A 25341-nucleotide genomic window follows, 5' to 3' on the forward strand; every position below is an offset into this window, starting at 1 on the left:
ACGTGCAAGTATCTACATTCAAACTTTCATGAGTTTTATCGATAGCACCGCCATTATATGACGTGTTACAAGTATCTGCATGTGATGTACGTTCATTATACGAGAATATCTGTGGACTGAAGCTCACACAGGACCTGTCATTCGCAATCCTCGATACAAACATGAACATTTTGTCGTTTATCGGCCCCCATCATAATCACCGTTTAACTTTAAACAAAAACAACCTTTCCTTCAGCTACAGAGAGTTGTTAAGGAACAAACAAAAACAGCGAATGTGCTGTTAGGTTACAAAACGACAACACTTAATCATCTGTTACAAAACAGTAGAATCCCCTGTAATTGAACAAAAAGGTAGAATCTGCTGTTAATGTACAGAGAAAAAAGAAACAGTAGAATATACTGTGCAAAAACAGTAACTCCTGTAATGCCAATTGACAATAGAATCTAATGAACAAAGCGTATGTACGCTTTGTTTATGCTATTAACTTTACAAAGTATGAAATAGTGCTTGTGGTTAACAAAAATCTACAAAAAAAATCCGAAGATCTATGTGACACTTTGATTACAAATCAAAAGATCGCCAGGTATTGCCCTAATTCAAAATATATTCCAAAACATCCCAAGCAGTTGCCACACTGACCACGTGAACAAAAGGTGTACTTGCGTCATGTCCATAGGGTTGCACACCAGTATTATAGTTTTCATGGACCCCAATGATAAATTACCCTACTTCAGAAATTCATAAAAAATACTCCAAAGTGTATGAGGTGTTCAACACGTACATCAAATGGAAGCTTATTTCATTATCTCTCATTTTCGGTTCAAGTTTTTTTTTTTGGGGGGGGGGGGGGGAACAATGACTTTTGGGAGAAAATTCCATCCAAAGCTGATGACCCCTAAAAGCAGTGCTGAAGCCCATTGCCCTTTTTAAAATGGTCGCCTACGCTCCAGTGAAAAATAGAGCCATTTTAGTGCATAATCATCATCCACATTTTCAAAAATACAAGCTCGCAGTCCTCTGCACGGCTTCCACCAACAAACGCTCAAGTTCATGGCCCACAATATGCTCAATGAGGGCATGCGAATCGTGATTTGGCCGGCGTTGGCAATTTCGGACCGATTTAATGGCCTGCACCTATAGAGCTATATTGAATTTAGCTATCACCGTTTGCGAGTTGATTTTTGTTGATCACATATTTTGCGCGTTCCGCGTCCATTTATATATATTATGTACTTGGACAATTTTTCACAAGCTGCGTTCACGCAATTCTAACGCGATTCTATCGCGATAGGTCAATTATCTCCATAGATATAGAAAAGACAAGACTATATCTCCCGTCCCAACTATCTACGGCACTCAGAATTGACCTATTGCGGTAAAATCGCGCCAACGCAGGTTGTGAAATATTAGCCCCCAAAAAGATGAGAATAAGTGTATGCCGAACGCGCAGAATCAGACACAAACAAACCTTAGTGTACACAATTTCAATAGGGTTGTCTAAGGGCTGCGCCAAGTTGTTTCCCATCATGCCTTGCGCGATCTAAACGAACCTTTTCCCTCATGACCCTTTACCATCACCGTCTTTACCGACCACTTTACAATCTTGGTGTCCCCTATGCCAGACATGTGGATGAAAACCATTCTTTACATAAGCATTTAGGCGAAACCTCATTTCCAAAAAATTCTAGATAATAGGAACTCGTTTCTTAAGAAAAAGAAGATTGAGGGTTAATCTGTGAAGACACACACAACCAACATCAACGGACCCTGGAGCATGGAACGCTGTCTGATCGCATGCATGTTAATAAACAATTCATGGACACTTGTCACAAGCTGGGTTATAAATCACCCCCAGGTTGACATGAGTTCCTGCATGTAAACCGTTCTTTCCATTGTCTTTAATGACCAATTATAGGCAGTGCCACAGACATTCTGTCCCCGTTTTACGGTCATCCAACTATTCCAAACTGACAAGCTTAATAATTAAGTTACACAAGTCCGATTACGCGCTTTATTGTCAGGTTTGACCCTGCACAGTCACTCCTTAGTCTGTCCAATATGGAGCTATAGGTACGTCCATGGTCTGTTTAAGATAACAGTGCGAAGCTTACCCGCATGAAATGACATGCACACCACAAATGTAGCAAACGATGTAATTGATACAGCGTGCAAAATGACCCCAAGAAAGTAAAGACAGTTGACTAGAATCGTAATTTCAGGTCCCCTTCAATTAATCCTAAAAGTGAGCGATTTTGTCTTTCAGGTAAAACACTTGATACAAACGTTAGAGAGAGATCTGACATTAGCGTTTTAATAATGAAAATGCAGCTGAAACCCCCAAACGGCATGAAGGTTAGCATTTGTTTGCTTAGCGACTTGTCATATGGGTGCGATAAAAAGAAGAACATACATTTCCACAAGAATATGCGAGTTGCCCCCTGACGTTGTTAGCACATTGGCTGCAGATAAGCAGCTGTCGACGTTGTTTGTGATATTTTGGGCGTCTGTAACCCTCCAAAAAAGGCGCTTTTTCTATTCGAATCTTTTGCGGAAAAGTCAGGTCGGAAACTGACAAAGTAGCGATGACCTTTGCACTAATGTACATGTTGGGCTGCATCAGTGTACAGCTTGTTCTAGGGCTGCGCCAATTAAAAATACGCGGTGACGCGCTGAAAATAGACATAGACAATTATGATACTGACAAATATCAGACAATTATCAACATTACTGTACAGTTACAAAACTTTGCGATCGCTGTAAAGGTTACTTCTGCAGCGGTAAACACGTCACTCACAACGGCACGGAACCAATACTTTTATGTACATGCCCGCAGGGGCGAATTGAGATCGGGTGTTTTTTTTTTTGGGGGGGGGGGTCCTCAGAAAATCAATGTTGAAAATGTAGACATGTTTTTTAGATGGAGGTGGGGGTGGGCTCGGACTATATTTTAAACGGGGGCGCTGTTCAATTGCGAGAATTATTAACACCACATTACATGATAGTGTACAAATGCGTAACCAGCATGCTCTGACCATGGAGGAATAAGTGCACAAGTGTATTTATACCAGTGTTATTTAGTTTTGAAAACAGAGCAGGGGTGGGGGATCATTATTTTGTGGTGCATTTATATGGAAAGAAATATTTTTTTCACAGTGCTGGGGGCCGGGGGAAAGGTTCAGGCCGGGATGTCCATGGCGCTGCAAGGTAAACAACTCTAACAACAGAGCGCCTTCCCGTTTCAAGTCTCCAACCAAAGAAATGCCAACTGTTGCAGAGGATATGAGACAATTATCAACATCAAAATTAAGAAATTATCATCACTTTTAATAATAGTTTGGCATCGGTAAACACCCCCCCCCCCTCCAACGGCATAGTAACTATTTACACGTACATTTTATTAACGTGCATTAGGCCCGTATATACCCGTCGCGCTGCCTGGGTAAAACGCAGAACTCTAAAATATAGGTCCTTCCCGTGTTCATTTTTCTGACTTGCAAAAACGGGGAACTCTAAAAGCAGAGGGTCTTTCTGGGTAAATTTTTCAACGAAAAGATTTCTAGGAGTTGTTGAGATATAATACACTCATCCAGATTAAAATCCAAACATTGTGACGATTTTTAATGTTGGTTCTGCAGCGATAAATATGCCCCCTCCTACGGCATCGGAGCCAGTACGTGTATACTGCACATACCGTGCAATAGGCCTATTTGCACAAAAAACCTAGGTGGGTAAAACGCGGAACTCTCATTTGAAAAGGTCTTCCCGGGTGAATTTCGGAAAGAAAAAAATCACAGGAGTTGTTGAGAATATAATACATTAATCCAGATTAAAATTAAAACATTGTGACGATTTTTAATGTTGGTTCTGCAGCGATAAAGATGCCCCCTCCTACAGCATCGGAGCCAGTACGCGTATACTGCACATACCGTGCAATAGGCCTATTTGCACAAAAAACCTAGGTGGGTAAAACGCGGAACTCTCATTTTAAAAGGTCTTCCCGGGTGAATTTCCGAAAGAAAAAAATCACAGGAGTTGTTGAGAATATAATACATTAATCCAGATTAAAATTAAAACATTGTGACGATTTTTAATGTTGGTTCTGCAGCGATAAAGATGCCCCCTCCTACAGCATCGGAGCCAGTACGCGTATACTGCACATACCGTGCAATAGGCCTATTTGCACAAAAAACCTAGGTGGGTAAAACGCGGAACTCTCATTTTAAAAGGTCTTCCCGGGTGAATTTCCGAAAGAAAAAAACCACAGGAGTTGTTGAGAATATAATACATTTATCCAGATTAAAATTAGAACATTGTGACGATTTTTAATGTTGGTTCTGCAGCGATAAATATGCCCCCTCCTACGGCATCGGAGCCAGTACGCGTATACTGCATATACCGTGCAATAGGCCTGTTTGGACACAAAAAAACCTAGGTGGGTAAAACGCGGAACTCTCATTTTAAAAGGTCTTCCCGGGTGAATTTCGGAAAGAAAAAAATCACAGGAGTTGTTGAGAATATAATACATTTATCCAGATTTAAATTAAAACATTGTGACGATTTTTAATGTTGGTTCTGCAGCGCTAAAGATGCCCCCTCCTACGGCATCGGAGCCAGTACGCGTACACTGCACATAACGTGCATAGGCCTACTTGGACAAAAAAACCTAGGTGGGTAAAACGCGGAACTCTCATTTTAAAAGGTCTTCCCGGGTGAATTTCGGAAAGAAAAAAATCACAGGAGTTGTTGAGAATATAATACATTTATCCAGATTAAAATTAAAACATTGTGACGATTTTTAATGTTGGTTCTGCAGCGCTAAAGATGCCCCCTCCTACGGCATCGGAGCCAGTACGTGTACACTGCACATAACGTGCATAGGCCTACTTGGACAAAAAAACCTAGGTGGGTAAAACGCGGAACTCTCATTTTAAAAGGTCTTCCCGGGTGAATTTCGGAAAGAAAAAAATCACAGGAGTTGTTGAGAATATAATACATTTATCCAGATTAAAATTAAAAGATTGTGACGATTTTTAATGTTGGTTCTGCAGCGATAAAGATGCCCCCTCCTACGGCACCGGAGCCAGTACGTGTACACTGCACATAACGTGCATAGGCCTACTTGGACAAAAAAACCTAGGTGGGTAAAACGCGGAACTCTCATTTTAAAAGGTCTTCCCGGGTGAATTTCGGAAAGAAAAAAATCACAGGAGTTGTTGAGAATATAATACATTTATCCAGATTAAAATTAAAACATTGTGACGATTTTTAATGTTGGTTCTGCAGCGATAAATATGCCCCCTCCTACGGCACCGGAGCCAGTACCTTATACACTGCACATAACGTGCATAGGCCTACTTGGACAAAAAAACCTAGGTGGGTAAAACGCGGAACTCTCATTTGAAAAGGTCTTCCCGGGTGAATTTCGGAAAGAAAAAAATCACAGGAGTTGTTGAGAATATAATACATTCATCCAGATTAAAATTAAAAGATTGTGACGATTTTTAATGTTGGTTCTGCAGCGATAAAGATGCCCCCTCCTACGGCACCGGAGCCAGTACCTTATACACTGCACATAACGTGCATAGGCCTACTTGGACAAAAAAACCTAGGTGGGTAAAACGCGGAACTCTCATTTGAAAAGGTCTTCCCGGGTGAATTTCGGAAAGAAAAAAACCACAGGAGTTGTTGAGAATATAATACATTCATCCAGATTAAAATTAAAAGATTGTGACGATTTTTAATGTTGGTTCTGCAGCGCTAAATATGCCCCCTCCTACGGCATCGGAGCCAGTACGCGTATACTGCACATACCGTGCAACAGGCCTATTTGGACAAAAAAAACCTAGGTGGGTAAAACGCGGAACTCTCATTTTAAAAGGTCTTCCCGGGTGAATTTCGGAAAGAAAAAAATCACAGGAGTTGTTGAGAATATAATACACTTATCCAGATTAAAATTAAACATTGTGACGATTTTTAATGTTGGTTCTGCAGCGATAAATATGCCCCCTCCTACGGCATCGGAGCCAGTACGCGTATACTGCATATACCGTGCAATAGGCCTGTTTGGACACAAAAAAACCTAGGTGGGTAAAACGCGGAACTCTCATTTTAAAAGGTCTTCCCGGGTGAATTTCGGAAAGAAAAAAATCACAGGAGTTGTTGAGAATATAATACATTTATCCAGATTAAAATTAAAACATTGTGACGATTTTTAATGTTGGTTCTGCAGCGCTAAAGATGCCCCCTCCTACGGCATCGGAGCCAGTATCGCGTATACTGCATATACCGTGCATAGACCTATTTGCACAAAAAACCTAGGTGGGTAAAACGCGGAACTCTCATTTTAAAAGATCTTCCCGGGTGAATTTCGGAAAGAAAAAAATCACAGGAGTTGTTGAGAATATAATACATTTATCCAGATTAAAATTAAAAGATTGTGACGATTTTTAATGTTGGTTCTGCAGCGCTAAAGATGCCCCCTCCTACGGCATCGGAGCCAGTACGTGTACACTGCACATAACGTGCATAGGCCTACTTGGACAAAAAAACCTAGGTGGGTAAAACGCGGAACTCTCATTTTAAAAGGTCTTCCCGGGTGAATTTCGGAAAGAAAAAAATCACAGGAGTTGTTGAGAATATAATACATTTATCCAGATTAAAATTAAAAGATTGTGACGATTTTTAATGTTGGTTCTGCAGCGATAAAGATGCCCCCTCCTACGGCATCGGAGCCAGTACGTGTACACTGCACATAACGTGCATAGGCCTACTTGGACAAAAAAACCTAGGTGGGTAAAACGCGGAACTCTCATTTTAAAAGGTCTTCCCGGGTGAATTTCGGAAAGAAAAAAACCACAGGAGTTGTTGAGAATATAATACACTTATCCAGATTAAAATTAAAATATTGTGACGATTTTTAATGTTGGTTCTGCAGCGCTAAATATGCCCCCTCCTACGGCATCGGAGCCAGTACGCGTATACTGCACATACCGTGCAACAGGCCTATTTGGACAAAAAAAACCTAGGTGGGTAAAACGCGGAACTCTCATTTTAAAAGGTCTTCCCGGGTGAATTTCGGAAAGAAAAAAATCACAGGAGTTGTTGAGAATATAATACATTTATCCAGATTAAAATTAAAAGATTGTGACGATTTTTAATGTTGGTTCTGCAGCGCTAAAGATGCCCCCTCCTACGGCATCGGAGCCAGTACGTGTACACTGCACATAACGTGCATAGGCCTACTTGGACAAAAAAACCTAGGTGGGTAAAACGCGGAACTCTCATTTTAAAAGGTCTTCCCGGGTGAATTTCGGAAAGAAAAAAATCACAGGAGTTGTTGAGAATATAATACATTTATCCAGATTAAAATTAAAAGATTGTGACGATTTTTAATGTTGGTTCTGCAGCGATAAAGATGCCCCCTCCTACGGCACCGGAGCCAGTACGTGTACACTGCACATAACGTGCATAGGCCTACTTGGACAAAAAAACCTAGGTGGGTAAAACGCGGAACTCTCATTTTAAAAGGTCTTCCCGGGTGAATTTCGGAAAGAAAAAAACCACAGGAGTTGTTGAGAATATAATACACTTATCCAGATTAAAATTAAAAGATTGTGACGATTTTTAATGTTGGTTCTGCAGCGCTAAATATGCCCCCTCCTACGGCATCGGAGCCAGTACGCGTATACTGCACATACCGTGCAACAGGCCTATTTGGACAAAAAAAACCTAGGTGGGTAAAACGCGGAACTCTCATTTTAAAAGGTCTTCCCGGGTGAATTTCGGAAAGAAAAAAATCACAGGAGTTGTTGAGAATATAATACATTTATCCAGATTAAAATTAGAACATTGTGACGATTTTTAATGTTGGTTCTGCAGCGATAAATATGCCCCCTCCTACGGCATCGGAGCCAGTACGCGTATACTGCATATACCGTGCAATAGGCCTGTTTGGACACAAAAAACCTAGGTGGGTAAAACGCGGAACTCTCATTTTAAAAGGTCTTCCCGGGTGAATTTCGGAAAGAAAAAAATCACAGGAGTTGTTGAGAATATAATACATTTATCCAGATTAAAATTAAAAGATTGTGACGATTTTTAATGTTGGTTCTGCAGCGCTAAAGATGCCCCCTCCTACGGCATCGGAGCCAGTACGTGTACACTGCACATAACGTGCATAGGCCTACTTGGACAAAAAAACCTAGGTGGGTAAAACGCGGAACTCTCATTTTAAAAGGTCTTCCCGGGTGAATTTCGGAAAGAAAAAAATCACAGGAGTTGTTGAGAATATAATACATTTATCCAGATTAAAATTAAAAGATTGTGACGATTTTTAATGTTGGTTCTGCAGCGATAAAGATGCCCCCTCCTACGGCACCGGAGCCAGTACGTGTACACTGCACATAACGTGCATAGGCCTACTTGGACAAAAAAACCTAGGTGGGTAAAACGCGGAACTCTCATTTTAAAAGGTCTTCCCGGGTGAATTTCGGAAAGAAAAAAACCACAGGAGTTGTTGAGAATATAATACACTTATCCAGATTAAAATTAAAATATTGTGACGATTTTTAATGTTGGTTCTGCAGCGCTAAATATGCCCCCTCCTACGGCATCGGAGCCAGTACGCGTATACTGCACATACCGTGCAACAGGCCTATTTGGACAAAAAAAACCTAGGTGGGTAAAACGCGGAACTCTCATTTTAAAAGGTCTTCCCGGGTGAATTTCGGAAAGAAAAAAATCACAGGAGTTGTTGAGAATATAATACATTTATCCAGATTAAAATTAAAAGATTGTGACGATTTTTAATGTTGGTTCTGCAGCGCTAAAGATGCCCCCTCCTACGGCATCGGAGCCAGTACGTGTACACTGCACATAACGTGCATAGGCCTACTTGGACAAAAAAACCTAGGTGGGTAAAACGCGGAACTCTCATTTTAAAAGGTCTTCCCGGGTGAATTTCGGAAAGAAAAAAATCACAGGAGTTGTTGAGAATATAATACATTTATCCAGATTAAAATTAAAAGATTGTGACGATTTTTAATGTTGGTTCTGCAGCGATAAAGATGCCCCCTCCTACGGCACCGGAGCCAGTACGTGTACACTGCACATAACGTGCATAGGCCTACTTGGACAAAAAAACCTAGGTGGGTAAAACGCGGAACTCTCATTTTAAAAGGTCTTCCCGGGTGAATTTCGGAAAGAAAAAAACCACAGGAGTTGTTGAGAATATAATACACTTATCCAGATTAAAATTAAAATATTGTGACCATTTTTAATGTTGGTTCTGCAGCGCTAAATATGCCCCCTCCTACGGCATCGGAGCCAGTACGCGTATACTGCACATACCGTGCAACAGGCCTATTTGGACAAAAAAAACCTAGGTGGGTAAAACGCGGAACTCTCATTTTAAAAGGTCTTCCCGGGTGAATTTCGGAAAGAAAAAAATCACAGGAGTTGTTGAGAATATAATACATTTATCCAGATTAAAATTAGAACATTGTGACGATTTTTAATGTTGGTTCTGCAGCGATAAATATGCCCCCTCCTACGGCATCGGAGCCAGTACGCGTATACTGCATATACCGTGCAATAGGCCTGTTTGGACACAAAAAACCTAGGTGGGTAAAACGCGGAACTCTCATTTTAAAAGGTCTTCCCGGGTGAATTTCGGAAAGAAAAAAATCACAGGAGTTGTTGAGAATATAATACATTTATCCAGATTAAAATTAAAAGATTGTGACGATTTTTAATGTTGGTTCTGCAGCGCTAAAGATGCCCCCTCCTACGGCATCGGAGCCAGTACGTGTACACTGCACATAACGTGCATAGGCCTACTTGGACAAAATAACCTAGGTGGGTAAAACGCGGAACTCTCATTTTAAAAGGTCTTCCCGGGTGAATTTCGGAAAGAAAAAAATCACAGGAGTTGTTGAGAATATAATACATTTATCCAGATTAAAATTAGAACATTGTGACGATTTTTAATGTTGGTTCTGCAGCGATAAATATGCCCCCTCCTACGGCATCGGAGCCAGTACGCGTATACTGCATATACCGTGCAATAGGCCTGTTTGGACACAAAAAACCTAGGTGGGTAAAACGCGGAACTCTCATTTTAAAAGGTCTTCCCGGGTGAATTTCCGAAAGAAAAAAACCACAGGAGTTGTTGAGAATATAATACATTTATCCAGATTAAAATTAAAAGATTGTGACGATTTTTAATGTTGGTTCTGCAGCGCTAAAGATGCCCCCTCCTACGGCATCGGAGCACGTACGCGTATACTGCATATACCGTGCAATTGGGCCTATTTGCACAAAAATCCTAGGTGGGTAAAACGCGGAACTCTCATTTTAAAAGGTCTTCCCGGGTGAATTTCTGAAAGAAAAAATTCAGAGGAGTTGTTGAGAATATAATACATTTATTCAGATTAAAATTAAAACATTGTGACGATTTTTAATGTTGGTTCTGCAGCGCTAAAGATGCCCCCTCCTACGGCATCGGAGCCAGTATCGCGTATACTGCATATACCGTGCAATTGGGCCTATTTGCACAAAAATCCTAGGTGGGTAAAACGCGGAACTCTCATTTTAAAAGGTCTTCCCGGGTGAATTTCCGAAAGAAAAAAATCAGAGGAGTTGTTGAGAATATAATACACTTATCCAGATTAAAATTAAAACATTGTGATGATTTTTAATTTTGATTCTGCCTGTGTCAAACGCGAAACTCTTGGAGGCCCGCACCCATTGATCGCGTTGCCTGGGTAAAACATGGAACTATTTAATACAGAGGGCCTTCCCATGAACATGTGGAGGATATAAGACACTTGTCGACATTGCAAATAAAACATTACGATCATTCCATAATGTTACTTCGGCAGAATTCGTTCTGCAGCGGTACATTATCCCCCTATCAACTGTTTAAAACACGTGCTTCACAGAGCACTGAGTCAAAGCTGCACCCTTAGTTTGTAAACGGCATGTATCCCTGTACAGCATGTGTTCTGCACTGTTCTGCAAATACTGCACACAATTATTATACGACGGCACAAACAGGTGGGAAATCTTTTATTTTCAATTCATTTAAGGACAGATTATGGCGATTTTGGGACTTTTTAATGAGATTTGGCCCTTGCTGTACTTTGAAAGCCAGTATTTCATCTTAATTTAGTGTTTTATTAACAATTTTGCAGAGTTCCGCAGAGTTCTGCACGTTCTGCGAGTTCCGCAAAATACCAACTGCCGATTATTCCAGCTACTGCCTGGCTGCAGGCTGCTACGCGCGGAGACATTGCTAGAAAAAATAAGTTATAATAATTATTAGGCCTAAATGCGAGAAATAAAACATTAATGATTAGGATATCCATGGAGGAATAAGAAGAAGAGCAAGGAATTCGGGATATCTGGCCATCACTAATTTTTCCCTTCAGTAACCTATCAACCATTAAAAAGTGATAACATGTCCTAAAATTAGAAGGGAAAATATTGAAGTATTTACTGAGAAAACACTTAGAAATTTTCAAACCCACCATACTGTCATTTGTCAGTTTGTGCACAGGGTGACAAGTGATGGCCAGATAAGGAAATCTTTCCAAGATTTTTATGAACGTCAGTTCACCAATTTAATTATCTGATCATCATAACTAGGATTATATACATCGTCTTATATCGTCTAAAAAAAAATTAGAAGTAGTCATGTCGGAGTAACCAATCATGCCAATGCAGTGGTGATTACTAATAATACTAGCTTGGTTCATGACCAAATTGATCAGTGTGTTCCTAGCTCCATGGTACTAGTAGGAAATTTAATAATAAAGTTAAATCCACACACAATAAAAGTTCTGAATGGATTTTGTACATGGGGAGATTGTATCAAAATGCATGTAAAATGTGTCTGGTACATGTAAATAACATACATATTTGTTGAATGAACTTTCCTCCTGTCGGTTTCTGCGAAGAATAAATTCTGAGCCACAATTATTTCTTATTTATGGCAGTTTGACATCTTCACTTAACACATCATCTGCTAGAAATCATGACGAATCAGGGAGTGTACAAATATCCTGATGGAGATGAATACAAGGGAGAATGGTTGGAAGGTTGGTTTCAGCTCAGTTGATATCACACTTTTGGAGAAAACGGTGACAAACAGCGCACAACCTTTTGAGCATGAAACACAATAGCACTCTGTAGTTCCAAAAATCAGTCGACTGACTGATCGTTGGAAATCTCCTACATTTCTTGATTCCTTCTAAATGACAGCAAGCCAGAGGGAATAGTTTCACGAGGTGTTTAGTACTGGAATAATTTGTAATCCAAGTAAACTTTTGCGTAAGAATTTGTTAGGGTACTTTTGGGATAAATGTAAATACATGTCTGAATGCAAATGATCAGAACGCCTTTAACGGGATGAACGACAAACTAAACCTTTTTTATAGTTCATTATCAACTTCAATGCACAAATAGTCCATCATGTTCTTTTTGTTAATTGACGACAATGAAATCTTTTCGTGGACCAGATAGAGCAAGATAGAGAACAAATTAAAGGTGGCATACGTTCAAGCAATTTGGAGTCAGTTTTCTGCATAGTTCAATTTTTTTTAATTAATTAAAAGACAACAAGTGTCAGACATGCCAGAATTTCCACACTTCCATGAAATTTATGCTATATACTATGGTTTGCCTCAATTCTGCAGGAAAACGTCACGGAGTCGGCCAGCTGATTCTAGCCGATAAATCTGTGTATATCGGCAACTTTGACCAAGGGCTGTGCAGCGGAATGGGCGTCATGGTCTTCCCAGATGGAACCAAGTAAGCCCCCCCCCCTTCAGATTACCCTTATCTTATTAATAAAAATCATAATAATGGTCTTTGTATTGCACTTTTAGCAAATGACCAAAGTGCTAAAGTTAACTTATTATGCCGAGGACAGTGGGAGTACACTGGCAAAGATAATACTCTGACATAGACTTTTGCTTGAATTTTTGCACGGTCGGGCTGGGTCAGATTAGGGTATTTCAGATCAGTTTTGGTTCGGATTCGGTTTATATCTATGTTTCAGGTACCCATCCCGATGCCCAACATTACTCTGCATCATTAGATTAAACACCTCCATCTTTAATTTGCACATCAGAATTCACAGTCGTGTTTTACACTTTGTTGCAGGTATGAGGGTGAGTTCCAACAGGGCCGGTTTGACGGTGTCGGTGTTTTTACCCGCTCTGATGGAATGATGTTTGAGGGACAATTCAAACAAGGAAAAGTCAGCGGTCTGGGTAGGTAACCCTATTCACTAATTCAGCACATTTCAAATATTTGAATATCTGATCAAGTCCAACTGAGAAAAATTGAAAATATAAAACCCTAACTCACTCTAATTTTGAAATTGACATCTTCAATCTAGTAACAATAATTGTTGTTGTTTTTTTTCCCCAGGGCTGTTGACTTTTGCTGATGGTACTAACGGTCTTCCACGCAACGAAGGAGTTTTCGAAGGCACGCGATTGGTTGAGCGTAGGAAGGCATCAGACTACGTAACGAGGGCCCGACAAGTTGCCCAGCAAGCTGAAACTATTCAGCTATAAACAAACGATGGCCTTCTCACAAACATAGTTTTGTATTCACAATTCTGGAAAACCTTGGTCCCAATTTCGTGGCTTTGCTTACCATGGAATAGACCTTTTGCGTAGCAGCCATCTTAGAGGGCAACGCCTTTGTTTTGCTGGGATACGCATGAGAGAACCTTTTGTACTTTCATTGCTACTCAATTAAAATAACCAAAGATGTCCTCTAAGATGGCAGCTACGCATAACGTCTGAGATTATTATGATAGCTGTGTACCAACTGTGGCATCGTCCCAACGAATTCCACAACCATTGTTGGGACTGCCCCAACAGTAGTTTGGACAGTCCCAACAATAGCCAGGACCTCTGTCGTAGTTGGGACGTAACATGATCACCATTCCGAGCGTACAACTCTCTCACACCTGTAAGCACACAATCCAAAGTACATGTAACTGCAGCAGAAATGCCTTTCAAACCTGTGCAGACCTTTCCGCTATTGTTAGCAGTGTCGCAAGTCGGTACGCTTGGAGCGTTCCACCGGGGAACATTGCCTGTTCCAATTAGGAATGTGACATTCTCTAATTTTAATGTACCAGGGATAAGTAGTTGGTTTTTGCATTATACTTCTTTAGTTATTTTGGGGAAATTTTTCTGTATATTTTTGTACCTTTATGTCATCCAATTATTCATAATATAATGCGATAGTAATAAATACTGTTTGATTACATATTGAAAAAAAAATTCCGTTACTGAGATGTGACGTCCCATTTAATAAACATTTATTTAGCTTCTTTTCACTGCAAATCAACACATTTATTTTTGATCCGTATCTTGACAAATTCAAGGACTGTACAACAGCCCAGCCAGCCTAATTTACATGTACATGTACAAGTTACAATTGGGTTTGTAATCTGAATTTTGTTCAAGGAAAATTCAGCATTAAATGTGCTATTGTGATTCACTGCAGTGTCGGATTTTGGAGCGCACAAAACTATGTGTTCCAGTTATGTTTCATTCAGGAATATTGTAACAAACACATTAGTTGTACATGCCCGTCAATTGAAATACAATAGTGTATTATGGTGAATAATTGTAAATTGAACACATTTTTATTACGCAAATTGTTCTTTCAGTTTTAAACTTAAACACACACACATACATACTTCGTTTGGTACTCTGTGTACTCTAGGATGTGCTTTCCACTGTTGGTTGCTTACACATTTTTAAATATATGGAAATGTCTGTAAGCAATAAAAAATAAAAACAGACCATATCAGGACCCATTGATCCAACCCCCCCCCCAAAAAAAAAGTGTGTTGTATGCTCAAAGACCCTTAGTGCTGAGTGCTCTTAACACTGCATATACATGTAAGTACTTTATTTCAAATTGTAGTGTAGCAAATTATAATCTCAACAAAAAATAATAATGTTTTATAATAAAATTTGTATTCTTATCTTTGAACAGTGTCAATAAACTTTAAAGAAACCAGTGGATGATCTTGGTGTCTCTTATTATTTTACTAATTCCCAACACATACAAATGTTTTGTAAAGGACCTGGTGTTAAACTGCAAGCAAATTTCACAGCAAGTGACGTTCACAATACTAGTAGAATGTAACCCAAGAAATTTACATCACTTCTTTTTTTTTGGGGGGGGGATGTTGAAAGTCACATTTAAGAATACTGTACATTTATGATTTCAAAAAGACAAGGTGGCCTCTTAGTCTTAAAATATGAGTGAAATTCTCTCCTCTGTGTCGCATCTTGAATATCAATCCCCTCCTCGCCTTGTCCTTGTTCCACAAGTCTCTTAAGAAGTATTCTATTTCTTCACCCAGTCTTCAGCTTTCTGGTGTATCTTCAGCTTTCTCGTCTTTCTTCATCTTGTCTATCTTTTCCAAGGCCTATAGGAGGCAGTCCTGTTGCCTATCTATCTTCCATTATTCCCTCCTGAGCTGCCACCTCCTGCTCCTTCACCTTCTCCCCAGCCTCTTTCTGCATCTTCTCCAGTTTCTCCAAGGTGACAGACTTGAGAGGCAGCAACTTGGGTTTGCAGAGGACCACGGTTGGCTGCTCCTCCTGATACACCAAGCCCTGCTTCGGGAGAACCTCCCGAAATGTCCCTTTGCTTTCCGGCATGATTTTGTATTTCTTTGAAGAATTGACAATCCTAGAGTGCCACTTCAGTTGTTCTGCTCCTTTTTAAAATTCCGACTGCCAGTTCCACCGATGATGTTTTCAGACCATGAACTTGTAGATCACTCTCAAATGTTTTTGGTTATATTTGCTTTGCCTGAATGAAGACCTGTCGACTGATCAAGTGACTATTTACTAATGAAATAAATGTGGCAGCTAAGCAACCGGCATTCACGAGGAGTTTCAGCTGCACACTTTTTTAAATGTATTGATGTTGACTGTCTTTCATCGCATTCTGAGCAGAAAACAGAAAGTGGATGAAAGTGGATTAGAAACGTAAAACTAAGATTTAAAAAGGGCCAACTACTTCATTTAATCAGTTAATACTTAGTGCGCAAGTATACTCCCTCGCCAGTTCTACAAATTACAAGGAAAGAGTTGGTGGAGGCCACTAGGAGCGACATTCGAACGCTTTCCTGACAGCATCTTGCGATCATGCATTTCTGCAAAGACGCCTGATACAGTGCACATTTAAGGCTAGAACAAATAAAAAATATTGATAATTGAAGTATTTACTAAGAAAACACTTACAAAATTTCAGACCAGTCTCATAGGGTTTGTGCACAGGGTGACAAGTGATGGCCAGATATGGGAATCTTTCCGAGTCTTTTTTAACCTTATATAGGAACGGGGTCGAGTCCTAAATGTAAGGATTACCAATAATATCACGAAATAGATACAACGTACGGTCTACCGCACATGGTCTACATTGCAGTTTCTAGCTCAAATTGTCCTCAACAAGCGGAAACAAATTACTAAATCCGCCACTAACGTTAGTGCTCCATTCAGCTTTAATTTCTTTAGACTTACATCTCGGTTTACCAAGTTCTTTGTAGAAAAAAATGCCTACTTACGGGTTATTCTTTCCGTCGGTTTCAGGAATGCAAGGGCGCCACCAAGTGGTAAGTGCTAATGATGGACGTTGAGGGCGCTACAACACCTTAACTTGGGGTGCACTGGGTGCGCAGTGTGAAAATGTAACCATGGAAACCAACAAAAAAAGTGTAAACTCAAAGTTCAGCCGACATCTCTGGGGTTTCTCAAACAAAAATAAATTATGGTCTATTCCTTCATCTTTCAATTTCTTTTCGATTTTTGGTGGGTTAGCCAGTTACGCCAAAACAAACTCACCTTCCCGAAAAGTGTACTTTAACTGAAGCCTGCGTACGCCGTGCAGCCACAGTGGCATACTCAACCGAATGCGAATACCGAGGACCCATTTTTCAACCGTAATCGTATCAAGTCTGCCCTCAGATGGAAGCCCCAAAACCAGGGAGCCGTTTCCCCATTTTTTTCTCTTCCTATGAACATTTCTCTCGTAGAGGAAACAAAAAGGATGAGTAGCATCGATTCTTACTTCTCTTAGATCTGTTCTCTTCTGATCTAATTGTTGAGTAGAATCCTCATTATAGGATCTAAAGAGTTCAACGTCAAGCAGCTAGATTTTGCACAGGAAACTACCAAAGGGATACTAAACTTCTGGATGACTTGGGATGGGGCACACTACAGAACAGAAGAAATCAACAGAAATTATGTATGCTTTACAAGATGAAAAAATGGATTGGTCGACATTCCACTTCACAACTATATGTTCAGCCTTATACCAGAGATACAAGGGGAAGCAACCAAAAATTCATTCAAGTCAGTCACGGGCCTTCAAAGATTCATTCTTCGTGTCAACTCTTAAACACTGGAACTCACTCTCCTCAGCTGCTGTGATGAACAGCGCAACTCTAGCTGAATTCAAGGGACATATCAGTAATATCTACCAGTAGTCTATTTCCACACGCAGTGCGCAAGTTAGCGTTGAGGTATCCGGCAGGATATTTTGCTGACTTAACCAATGGAGATGTAGATAGAATGACCTCATTACAAAGGAATTAAAAACCAACATGCGAACTGCAGACTGTTTGCATAAGTTTTAACGTGATTTATTTTTCAACTTACAAAAACGTGCTAATTTTCTTCTTTCTTAATTAAGGCAACATTTTTTTGTCTTCATAAAGCACACTTCACTTATTAACAATGCAAGAAAAACACACACCAAACTTGTGTTAAAGTTACACTTATATCTAAATTTAAATACAAATATTTGTACTTATTTTTTTGGCCGTCCGATCATTTGTTTTAAAAGTAAGTTGGTTTTTGTAAGCACACGCATTGAAAACAAAATATATCGTTAGGCATAATAAGAAAATCATTCACGTGGTACTAACAAGTTAGGCCAGTATAAGACAGCATGGTTGTTATATTTTTAAAAGTTTTTCAAACTAAACTTCTGATGTATTAATAGTTTAATTTGAACATCGAGCGCCATTTGGATGGGCTGCCGCAAGTGCATAAAAAAGTCCTCAGTCATAACATCCTCATTACATATATAAGAAAAGGCATGTTTAGGAAATATTTGCAGAGTTTGTTAATAATTTTGTTTTTGCGACAATCATATCATATTTTGCAATAATTAAAATACTATCATTTTTTTCAGTGTTGGACCTTCCATAATTTGGCAATAAACCAGTGGTTGGCAAAATTAATGGGCCAACCACGCATCGACTGCCTCGACTCCATGGGTGCGTGCACGGTACGAGGCATGGTGGGAAACAACATGGCGCAGCAAGATCGTACCAATGGAAACGAGGTTGACGCATCGGTAATAGAAAGGTCTGTACTTTGGTCTGTCTAGCTCTACGGGTAGACTGGCTCCTTGCTCTGGAATTCCTGGGGTTGTCCTTGGTACTGGTACGCTTGAGGTGCAGTTGGTTGTTCCGGGTAGGCTTGTGATTGGCCAGCGGGCTGTCCCGGGTAGGCTTGTGATTGGCCAGCAGGCTGCCCTGGGTAGGCTTGTGATTGGCCAGTGGGTGGCCCCGGGTAGGCTTGTGGTTGGCCAGTTGGCTGTCCCGGGTAGGCTTGTGGTTGACCAGCGGGTGGCCCCGGGTAAGCTTGTGGTTGGCCAGTTGCAGGATAGTAATTAGGAGGCGGGGCCTGGAACGTAGCTGGTTGCTGGATGGCTGTGGGTATCAATGATTATGATCGATTCGGTTTGTTTAATTTGTTTTAATTTATTGTAAGACTCAAGATCATATTCGTTAAGCTTCTTTTAATATGGCGGACAGAATAGGAGGGTGCTTAATCAAGAATATCTTGCAACCCAAAATTTGCGCCCTCTATTGTGCTCACCATTAAAGGACAATTCGGTTTGTAAGTGACTGTAGCGTCATACACCCGGCCGGTGTCATACTGACTCCTGTGAAAATCGGACTCCTTTCCCCTACTATTGGTTATTCTCTCACACGTGACAAGTCTCCTTTATATAGGCCTAAAGGTAGGTTATTATCATACTTACGCAATTCACACACATCCTTATGTGATTTGTTTTCGTTGTGCTGAAAGAACACTGAACTTTTTTGTGATCCGTGGACAGAACTTTAAAACGGTGGTTGTGTTTAAAATTCCGTAACTTAAAAAGTACATAAGTGATCCGAATGATTTTTGTACTAAAAGAAAGCTTACGAATTGGGCTTTTATATCCTAGATTTTGAAAGTGCAACATGCAGAACTTCACTAAAACAATGGTCCCGACATTTGGATATTTTTTTTTTTACTCACCCTGTATTTCACAGAATGTTGTGGAATAGTTCAGAGGTCATGCACCGGCTCAAGAGGGCGCACCTTACCCCCAGTCACGTGTGATAGTTTGACTTACTTTGCATGGTAACCGGTTGTGGATTTGGTCTGGCTGCTGCCCTGGCGCAACACACGCAGCAAGCCACGATGCTCACAATGATGATGATAAACACCACGAAACCACCAATGGCAATCCCAATGATAGCGCCAGTACTGCGATACAAAACAACAAGAATATATCTTGTACAATAACTGATTTTTCATTCAAAAACAAGATGTAGGCCCTAAATATAATACTAGCAAGTCCTTAAATATGAGTGACTCGCATCCTGGCGCACTTTGTGTGTCTCATTTGAAACTATGCATGGCGGCACAGTGTAACTAGGCAGGGTTTGCGGTGACACCATGTGGAAGAATCTCTTTTGAGAAGATGTGGGGTTCTGAAAATATCTGGTTGGTTGTGAAACGCGACGACCTCATGAAGACGATCTGAGAAAATGCCCAATGATTATGTAAGAGGGTCGAGTTTGTCTCATTGATTTTGTTTCCTTAATTCCCGGTATCAGAGATACACGTCTTGTTTTTTACTGAGAATTTTTTTTATAAAAACACACACGAAAGGTATATAGTCGCATTTCCAGCGGTAAATGAGACCTATGGCTATGTATTTGGGATGCACACTCTCACACAGTGGCCTCAATGCAGCTAATAGAGAGCACATGTATCTCCCCCACTCCCTTGGAAATTGGCATGCTATTAATGAATTAATGGTATTCAGGCTAAAAAAGTCACCGTGCAGAGAAATGCCGAGTCCGACTGTACCAAAACAACTAAATCTGACTTGAAACCATGCAACCCAAATGGTCTTGCCCTATACACTATCAACGAATACAAACACTTTGAAGTTTTGTATTATCGAAGATCAACAGTAATTATGTACATGTTCTCTCCCTTTCCGCCATTTTGTTCTTCATAAGCAGAATAATCGTACATTGGACCTAGATCAAACAAACAAGTCAGACAACGGCTCGAATTATAAAGTGATTTCGTTGCTAACATTTGTTGATATTCAAGTTTAATAAGTTAGTTATTGTGTTGACATGCCGCACGACGACACACCTGCATGGTACCGAGGGCGGATCCGGGGGGGGGGGCAAAGGGGGCCATGCCCCCCCCCAAAAAAACCCGAAACCAATTGGGTTTTTTTTATGTGACGTCGCAAAAAAGGCAGGCAATGAGTACACCACCATCTTTTCCTCAAAAAACATTGGCTAAAGTGAAGCGGTCAGAAATTGCTTCAGATCGCACCACAGAGCATCGAGAATCCAAAAAAAATTCGGAGCCCTTAAGCGGGCCCCGAACCCCACGCCGTCATTTTTTTACCCACTTTTTGGGAGACACATAAAAAAATTTGCCCCCCCCCAACAAAAAATTCTGTTCTCGATCCGCCCTTGCATGGTACGGTGTATATCAACTACAACTCATGAAACCATTCTCCTCTATAAAGCGTTACTTTCGAGGTCTATGGACTGATGTTACCTGAGATAGTAATAGTAGTAACTGCTGAGGTTGATTTCATCCTCGTTGTTGGCAGTGTTATGGTATTCATCTGATGTGCAACATCGCTGAGCTGCGGTCCCGGAGTCACAACAGTAAACGTTGTTACCATTCAAACACTCAAACCCCGGCGAGACAACATCCCCTGAACCTTCCAAAGCAGGACACTCAAACGAATCTGAATATTAACGAAATTAGAAACCGTCTCAAAGCTATACTCATTACACCTGTTAATGGCATCTTTATAGGAGACATATTATCGTCATTTTGTATACCTTAGGGAGACATTTCGATGTCACGTCAGCTCTTATTTGTAGACAACATTTTAGTGTCGCAAATAGGCTCGAACGATTGCTCGTGGTCCATAACATAAAAATACCAAAATTCGTGGGGGTGGATGAGGTAAAATTTGGGTTAGGTTAGGGGTCACTAAAGTTTGAAAAATTGTACAATGCACAAGGCTATGGGAATGTCTCCCAAATGACTCATTGCCAGTAATATTATTATTTACTCTTTTGTTTCGGTCTATATTTACCAAGTGTACGCCCATACAGTTGATTAAAACTGGTTTCGATTGTGGCCTGCATTCTATTTCAAATAGTAAATACACAGGATGATACCAAATACTTTGAGAGTGCCAACTATACATTTATAACACGTCACAGAAAAAAAGGCGAACACAGTGCAAAAGTGCAAGGCATAGGCCTAACTGAATATCTCGCCGATTGCGACCATTGTTTTTAGTGGTTTTGGTTTCCAGTACAAAATATTACTTTGCTGACACTGTACGGGTATGTACATTCGAGAGCTCATCAGATAGGAAAAAACGGACACGACACGAACCTTCTTCATCAAAACAAAACGAATGAAGGTTATAAATAAAGTATATAATTAGGGGCCTACAGTAAATGCATTCTCTTTGTAATTTGCCCTTTCCCGTTTCTCAGACTCCATTTAGTCAAACATTTGTCATGCTATAATCTTCTTCTTCCTTTCCCATAATTGCAAAGAGATATTGCGTTTTAATAATTGAATAATGAATAATAGGGTTAACGTGTGCACGTATCAAATGTGCTTCAAAATCTAAGCTTATTTCGCTTCCAGGAGAGTAAAAAAATACCCAAGAATAGCTCCAAATTATCCGCAAGGGATGATAAAAATGGAAGTTAATATAAATCCCCCGCATTCACTCACCTTGCGCAAAACATGGAGTAAACAAGGCTAAACACAGAAAAATCCATGCGGCCGCCATTTTTCAATTGGGCTGTTTGGTTCCCTCTCAAAAGCGCTGCTCCTCTGCCGATTACAACAAAAACGCCGTTCCAAGGTCCACTTCAGCATGTGGCGCGTAATAATAATTATTATTATAGGCTCTGACAGTACGTGTACATGTAGAATATGCATGCACAATTCCTGATTGGTCATAAATTACGTTTGTCTTTATTTGGAAGTATTCGTGAAAGATTACAGTCACGAGGTCAAAATAGGAAGGAAACGAACTCGGTCTGCAAAGATGCGTGCCGTCTTCTTACGACGTGCTCAAGAGTAACTAGATTTGCTGGCAATGATGCATCAAAGTAACGCGAAAAGGAGGTGGTCGCATGACGCTTTTCGTGCGTTAACATGGCGGCTAAAGCAATACGATATCAGAAGCAGGAGGCTGTCGCCTGTCCTCATTAACTATGGCGGACAACTCTTTTCGTTACGAGTGTTTGTTTTCTTCACTCTTTAACATTTAGAGAGTAGCTAGTATGCGTTATGAGGTCAGGACTCCGGTCTATATTTGAATTGAGGGAGTACTTGACTTGTACCCGTGCAGGGAATCTTATAGGTATGTGAGGCCGACACACCCTGATTAGGCAGGTTCGGGGACCACACCCAAAGCCACGCCCTGTCGGACCTACCTGTGAGCATGCTAGTGTGGGTATTTTCAAAGTCTTGTCCCGTCCCTGTTTAGTTGTTGGTGAGGTTTTTTCGTCGTCTTTATAGACTAGGTTGTACTGTATTACTATAATAATAGTATTGCCTCTTGTTTTTGTTTTCTTGCATTCTCTTTCCACTTTAATAACGCACATTTGCATGCTCCCCTCCAACATTTCTCGTTTGTCTAAACGCCCAGGCAATCTCTCTTTTATATTGTGCTCTTTTACAATTTGTTGTCTATATTCTCTCGATTAATTCTTTTCTTTTTGTATCACAGTATACTTTCATATTTGTTTGCATTTATTCATTGTTTAGTTTCATATTTTGTATTTCTTTTGTGCACAATACTAATTTTTAAGAAAACTTTTTTTCTATATAGGCGGTCTTCCCGAGCAGCGCAGGCGTGACCAACATTGATGAGACACGGTTCGTGCATGAGTAATTAAAAAAACTTTAGATGACACATATCCATTGTTTTTCCCCCTACAATCAAGCCTAATAGGGTATTTTCAAAATCTCTGAGACAATTATGGCTACATCAGGCCTGAAACCTGTTTGTAGCGTCCTTTTTTTCCTGAAAATTCTACAAGGAACAGGTTTTCATCTACATGTACTATAAAAGTTATCCAATTCTCTGCCGTAGTATATTTGATATACCAGCCCATTATTTTCTTCTGACACACAGAATAACAAGTGAAACATTCAGTCTGATACTCTGGTTTCTATGTCTAATTTGAATGTTGCCATTTAAGTAGAAAGCTTTCAGGTTTAATGATCAAATAGTTGATATTGTCAGCTTTTTCGTTAATTTATTGCAATTATAAATTAGGTAAAGGTAAAGGAGACGAACCTGTGTTCACAGGAACGGAGTGCCCATCTCTCTCTTTCGAAGCGATTGGGCCAGACTCGAGTCCATGAAATGCTGCTGTGGAGGGAATCGCGACACCTCCACAGCGAGTCTGTTACCTTCCCAGCATTGAATAATGCTGGTACCCATTTAACACCTGGGTTGATAATTGAGAGGAGTTATTGAGGTAAAGCGCCTTACTCAAGGGCACAACACGCATGGCGGCGGGGCTAGAACCCATAATCTTACGATCATGAATCCTGTGCTCCACCGCTAGACCACACATGCCCCGTAATTCTAAAATAATATAGGCTTAATAATTATTTGAACCCTTATATACATATAGATAAATGCTCGAATATAATTTTCAAAAATCGTGAATGGGTTATGAGTTATTACACATCTGTTTTGCCAACATTCTGATGAGATTTCAATTTATATTCCTCAAATTATTACACAAAATCAATATTGTTTTAATATTTTTGATTCAAAACACACTGCATTAATTGTTACATCGGTTAGAGTTACATTGAAATCTTCCCCTTTTTCCAAAGGCACACAAACATTAATGATCTCGATCCAGATGCCGGTTTGCTGCAAATTATTCTAGTTAAAAATTACTCATTTCTCGATCTTTTTCAAATGTCAACACATTCATTTCAAAAGTAAAAAGCACACATTAAGCACAACCTCTTCCCTATCAGTACGCTCACACTATAGCTGCTCTCTCTGGGTGATTGAATGTTATAATTACATTGCAATTACATGTATACTGCAAGCAAAAGGACAAAGAAAGCTAAACCATTTAATACACGTTGAAAATGACAAAATCACAAAGTACACGATATAAAACTATATTTTCTATTTCAGTATCAAATCAGAATAAAGGAAGCAAGTTTCCCCTTCCCGGGGTTACTATTGTCTCGAGATTAAAAGTAGGCACTTGGAACGAGGTTGCATTAAAAGATCTGTGTACAAAAAACACGCATTTTACTCTATGCTAATTCTCGTCATTGTAACGGCAATGTATACAACACCTACTGTATTGTATTGTAACATCCAAAGAAAACGGTCTCATTTAGGGGAATTATTATTTTAAATGAAAAAACAAACCTGCGACCAATTTCATGGTTCTGCTATACTTTGAATTCCGTGCTTATACGATCACCGTTCTGTGCTGTTATCACTAGCAACATACAAAAAGGTAAAACCAAGAATAAAATAGTTTCGCCAACAGTATAAGCAGAGGCATGAATGGAGCCCTGGTCGAATCGCCATATCGCTAAGCGATGTCTATAAAATGTTTCGGGGTGACGTTTTGGGGCTCCGGATGGCGGGATCATGTTGCTAAATGCTATTCAAGGGAACAGGTTCCAAACTTTGACCTAAGCAGAGTTTTGAGTTAGGTAGGGTTAATTGTGTATCATTGTTATACAACTGAAGGGAATGGATACTTTGTTTGACTTCACAGTTGTTTTGAGTTATCAAAATTTTGACTTATCGAGATTTCACTGTAGGTGGCTTTGGCTAATCAACGTGTGGCAATCATGCAATCCAGTTAGTATAGGGGTGCAGGCCAGTAAATAGGCTAGAAATTGCCTACGCCGGTCAAATCACGATTTGCATGCCCT

General features: G+C 40.1%; 2 protein-coding genes across 2 annotated transcripts; one reads left to right on the forward strand and one right to left on the reverse strand.

Moving 5' to 3' along the window:
• Positions 1-11975: 11975 nt before the first annotated feature.
• On the forward strand, positions 11976-15053 carry LOC119739815 (MORN repeat-containing protein 4-like). The gene is made up of 4 exons (XM_038214898.1): positions 11976-12099; positions 12697-12811; positions 13166-13275; positions 13436-15053. Exons 1-4 carry the CDS (start codon positions 12036-12038, stop codon positions 13582-13584), a joined length of 438 nt encoding a protein of 145 aa, XP_038070826.1. The 5' UTR covers positions 11976-12035; the 3' UTR covers positions 13585-15053.
• Positions 15054-18444: 3391 nt separating this feature from the next.
• Positions 18445-22399, reverse strand: LOC119740066 (protein shisa-5-like). Its single transcript, XM_038215268.1, has 4 exons — positions 22135-22399; positions 20923-21118; positions 19463-19596; positions 18445-18767 (listed from the first exon to the last, which is right to left on the reverse strand). Exons 1-4 carry the CDS (start codon positions 22190-22192, stop codon positions 18445-18447), a joined length of 711 nt encoding a protein of 236 aa, XP_038071196.1. The 5' UTR covers positions 22193-22399.
• Positions 22400-25341: the final 2942 nt, after the last annotated feature.

Source organism: Patiria miniata, unplaced genomic scaffold (genome assembly GCF_015706575.1).
Source record: "Patiria miniata isolate m_02_andy unplaced genomic scaffold, ASM1570657v1 HiC_scaffold_4, whole genome shotgun sequence".
NCBI classification, from domain to species: Eukaryota; Metazoa; Echinodermata; class Asteroidea; order Valvatida; family Asterinidae; genus Patiria; species Patiria miniata.

What these genes read in the sequence shown, in the direction of transcription:
- LOC119739815 (XM_038214898.1), top strand. Translation starts at nt 12,036, where the DNA reads ATGACGAATCAGGGAGTGTACAAATATCCTGATGGAGATGAATACAAG. An exon ending in GTCTTCCCAGATGGAACCAA is followed by an intron (nt 12,812 to 13,165) that starts GTAAGCCCCCCC and finishes ACTTTGTTGCAG; the next exon opens with GTATGAGGGTGAGTTCCAAC. An exon ending in AGGAAAAGTCAGCGGTCTGG is followed by an intron (nt 13,276 to 13,435) that starts GTAGGTAACCCT and finishes TTTTTTCCCCAG; the next exon opens with GGCTGTTGACTTTTGCTGAT.
- LOC119740066 (XM_038215268.1), bottom strand. Translation starts at nt 22,192, where the DNA reads ATGGCGGCCGCATGGATTTTTCTGTGTTTAGCCTTGTTTACTCCATGT. An exon ending in TACTCCATGTTTTGCGCAAG is followed by an intron (nt 21,119 to 22,134) that starts GTGAGTGAATGC and finishes GTTAATATTCAG; the next exon opens with ATTCGTTTGAGTGTCCTGCT. An exon ending in ACAACCGGTTACCATGCAAA is followed by an intron (nt 18,768 to 19,462) that starts GTAAGTCAAACT and finishes TGATACCCACAG; the next exon opens with CCATCCAGCAACCAGCTACG.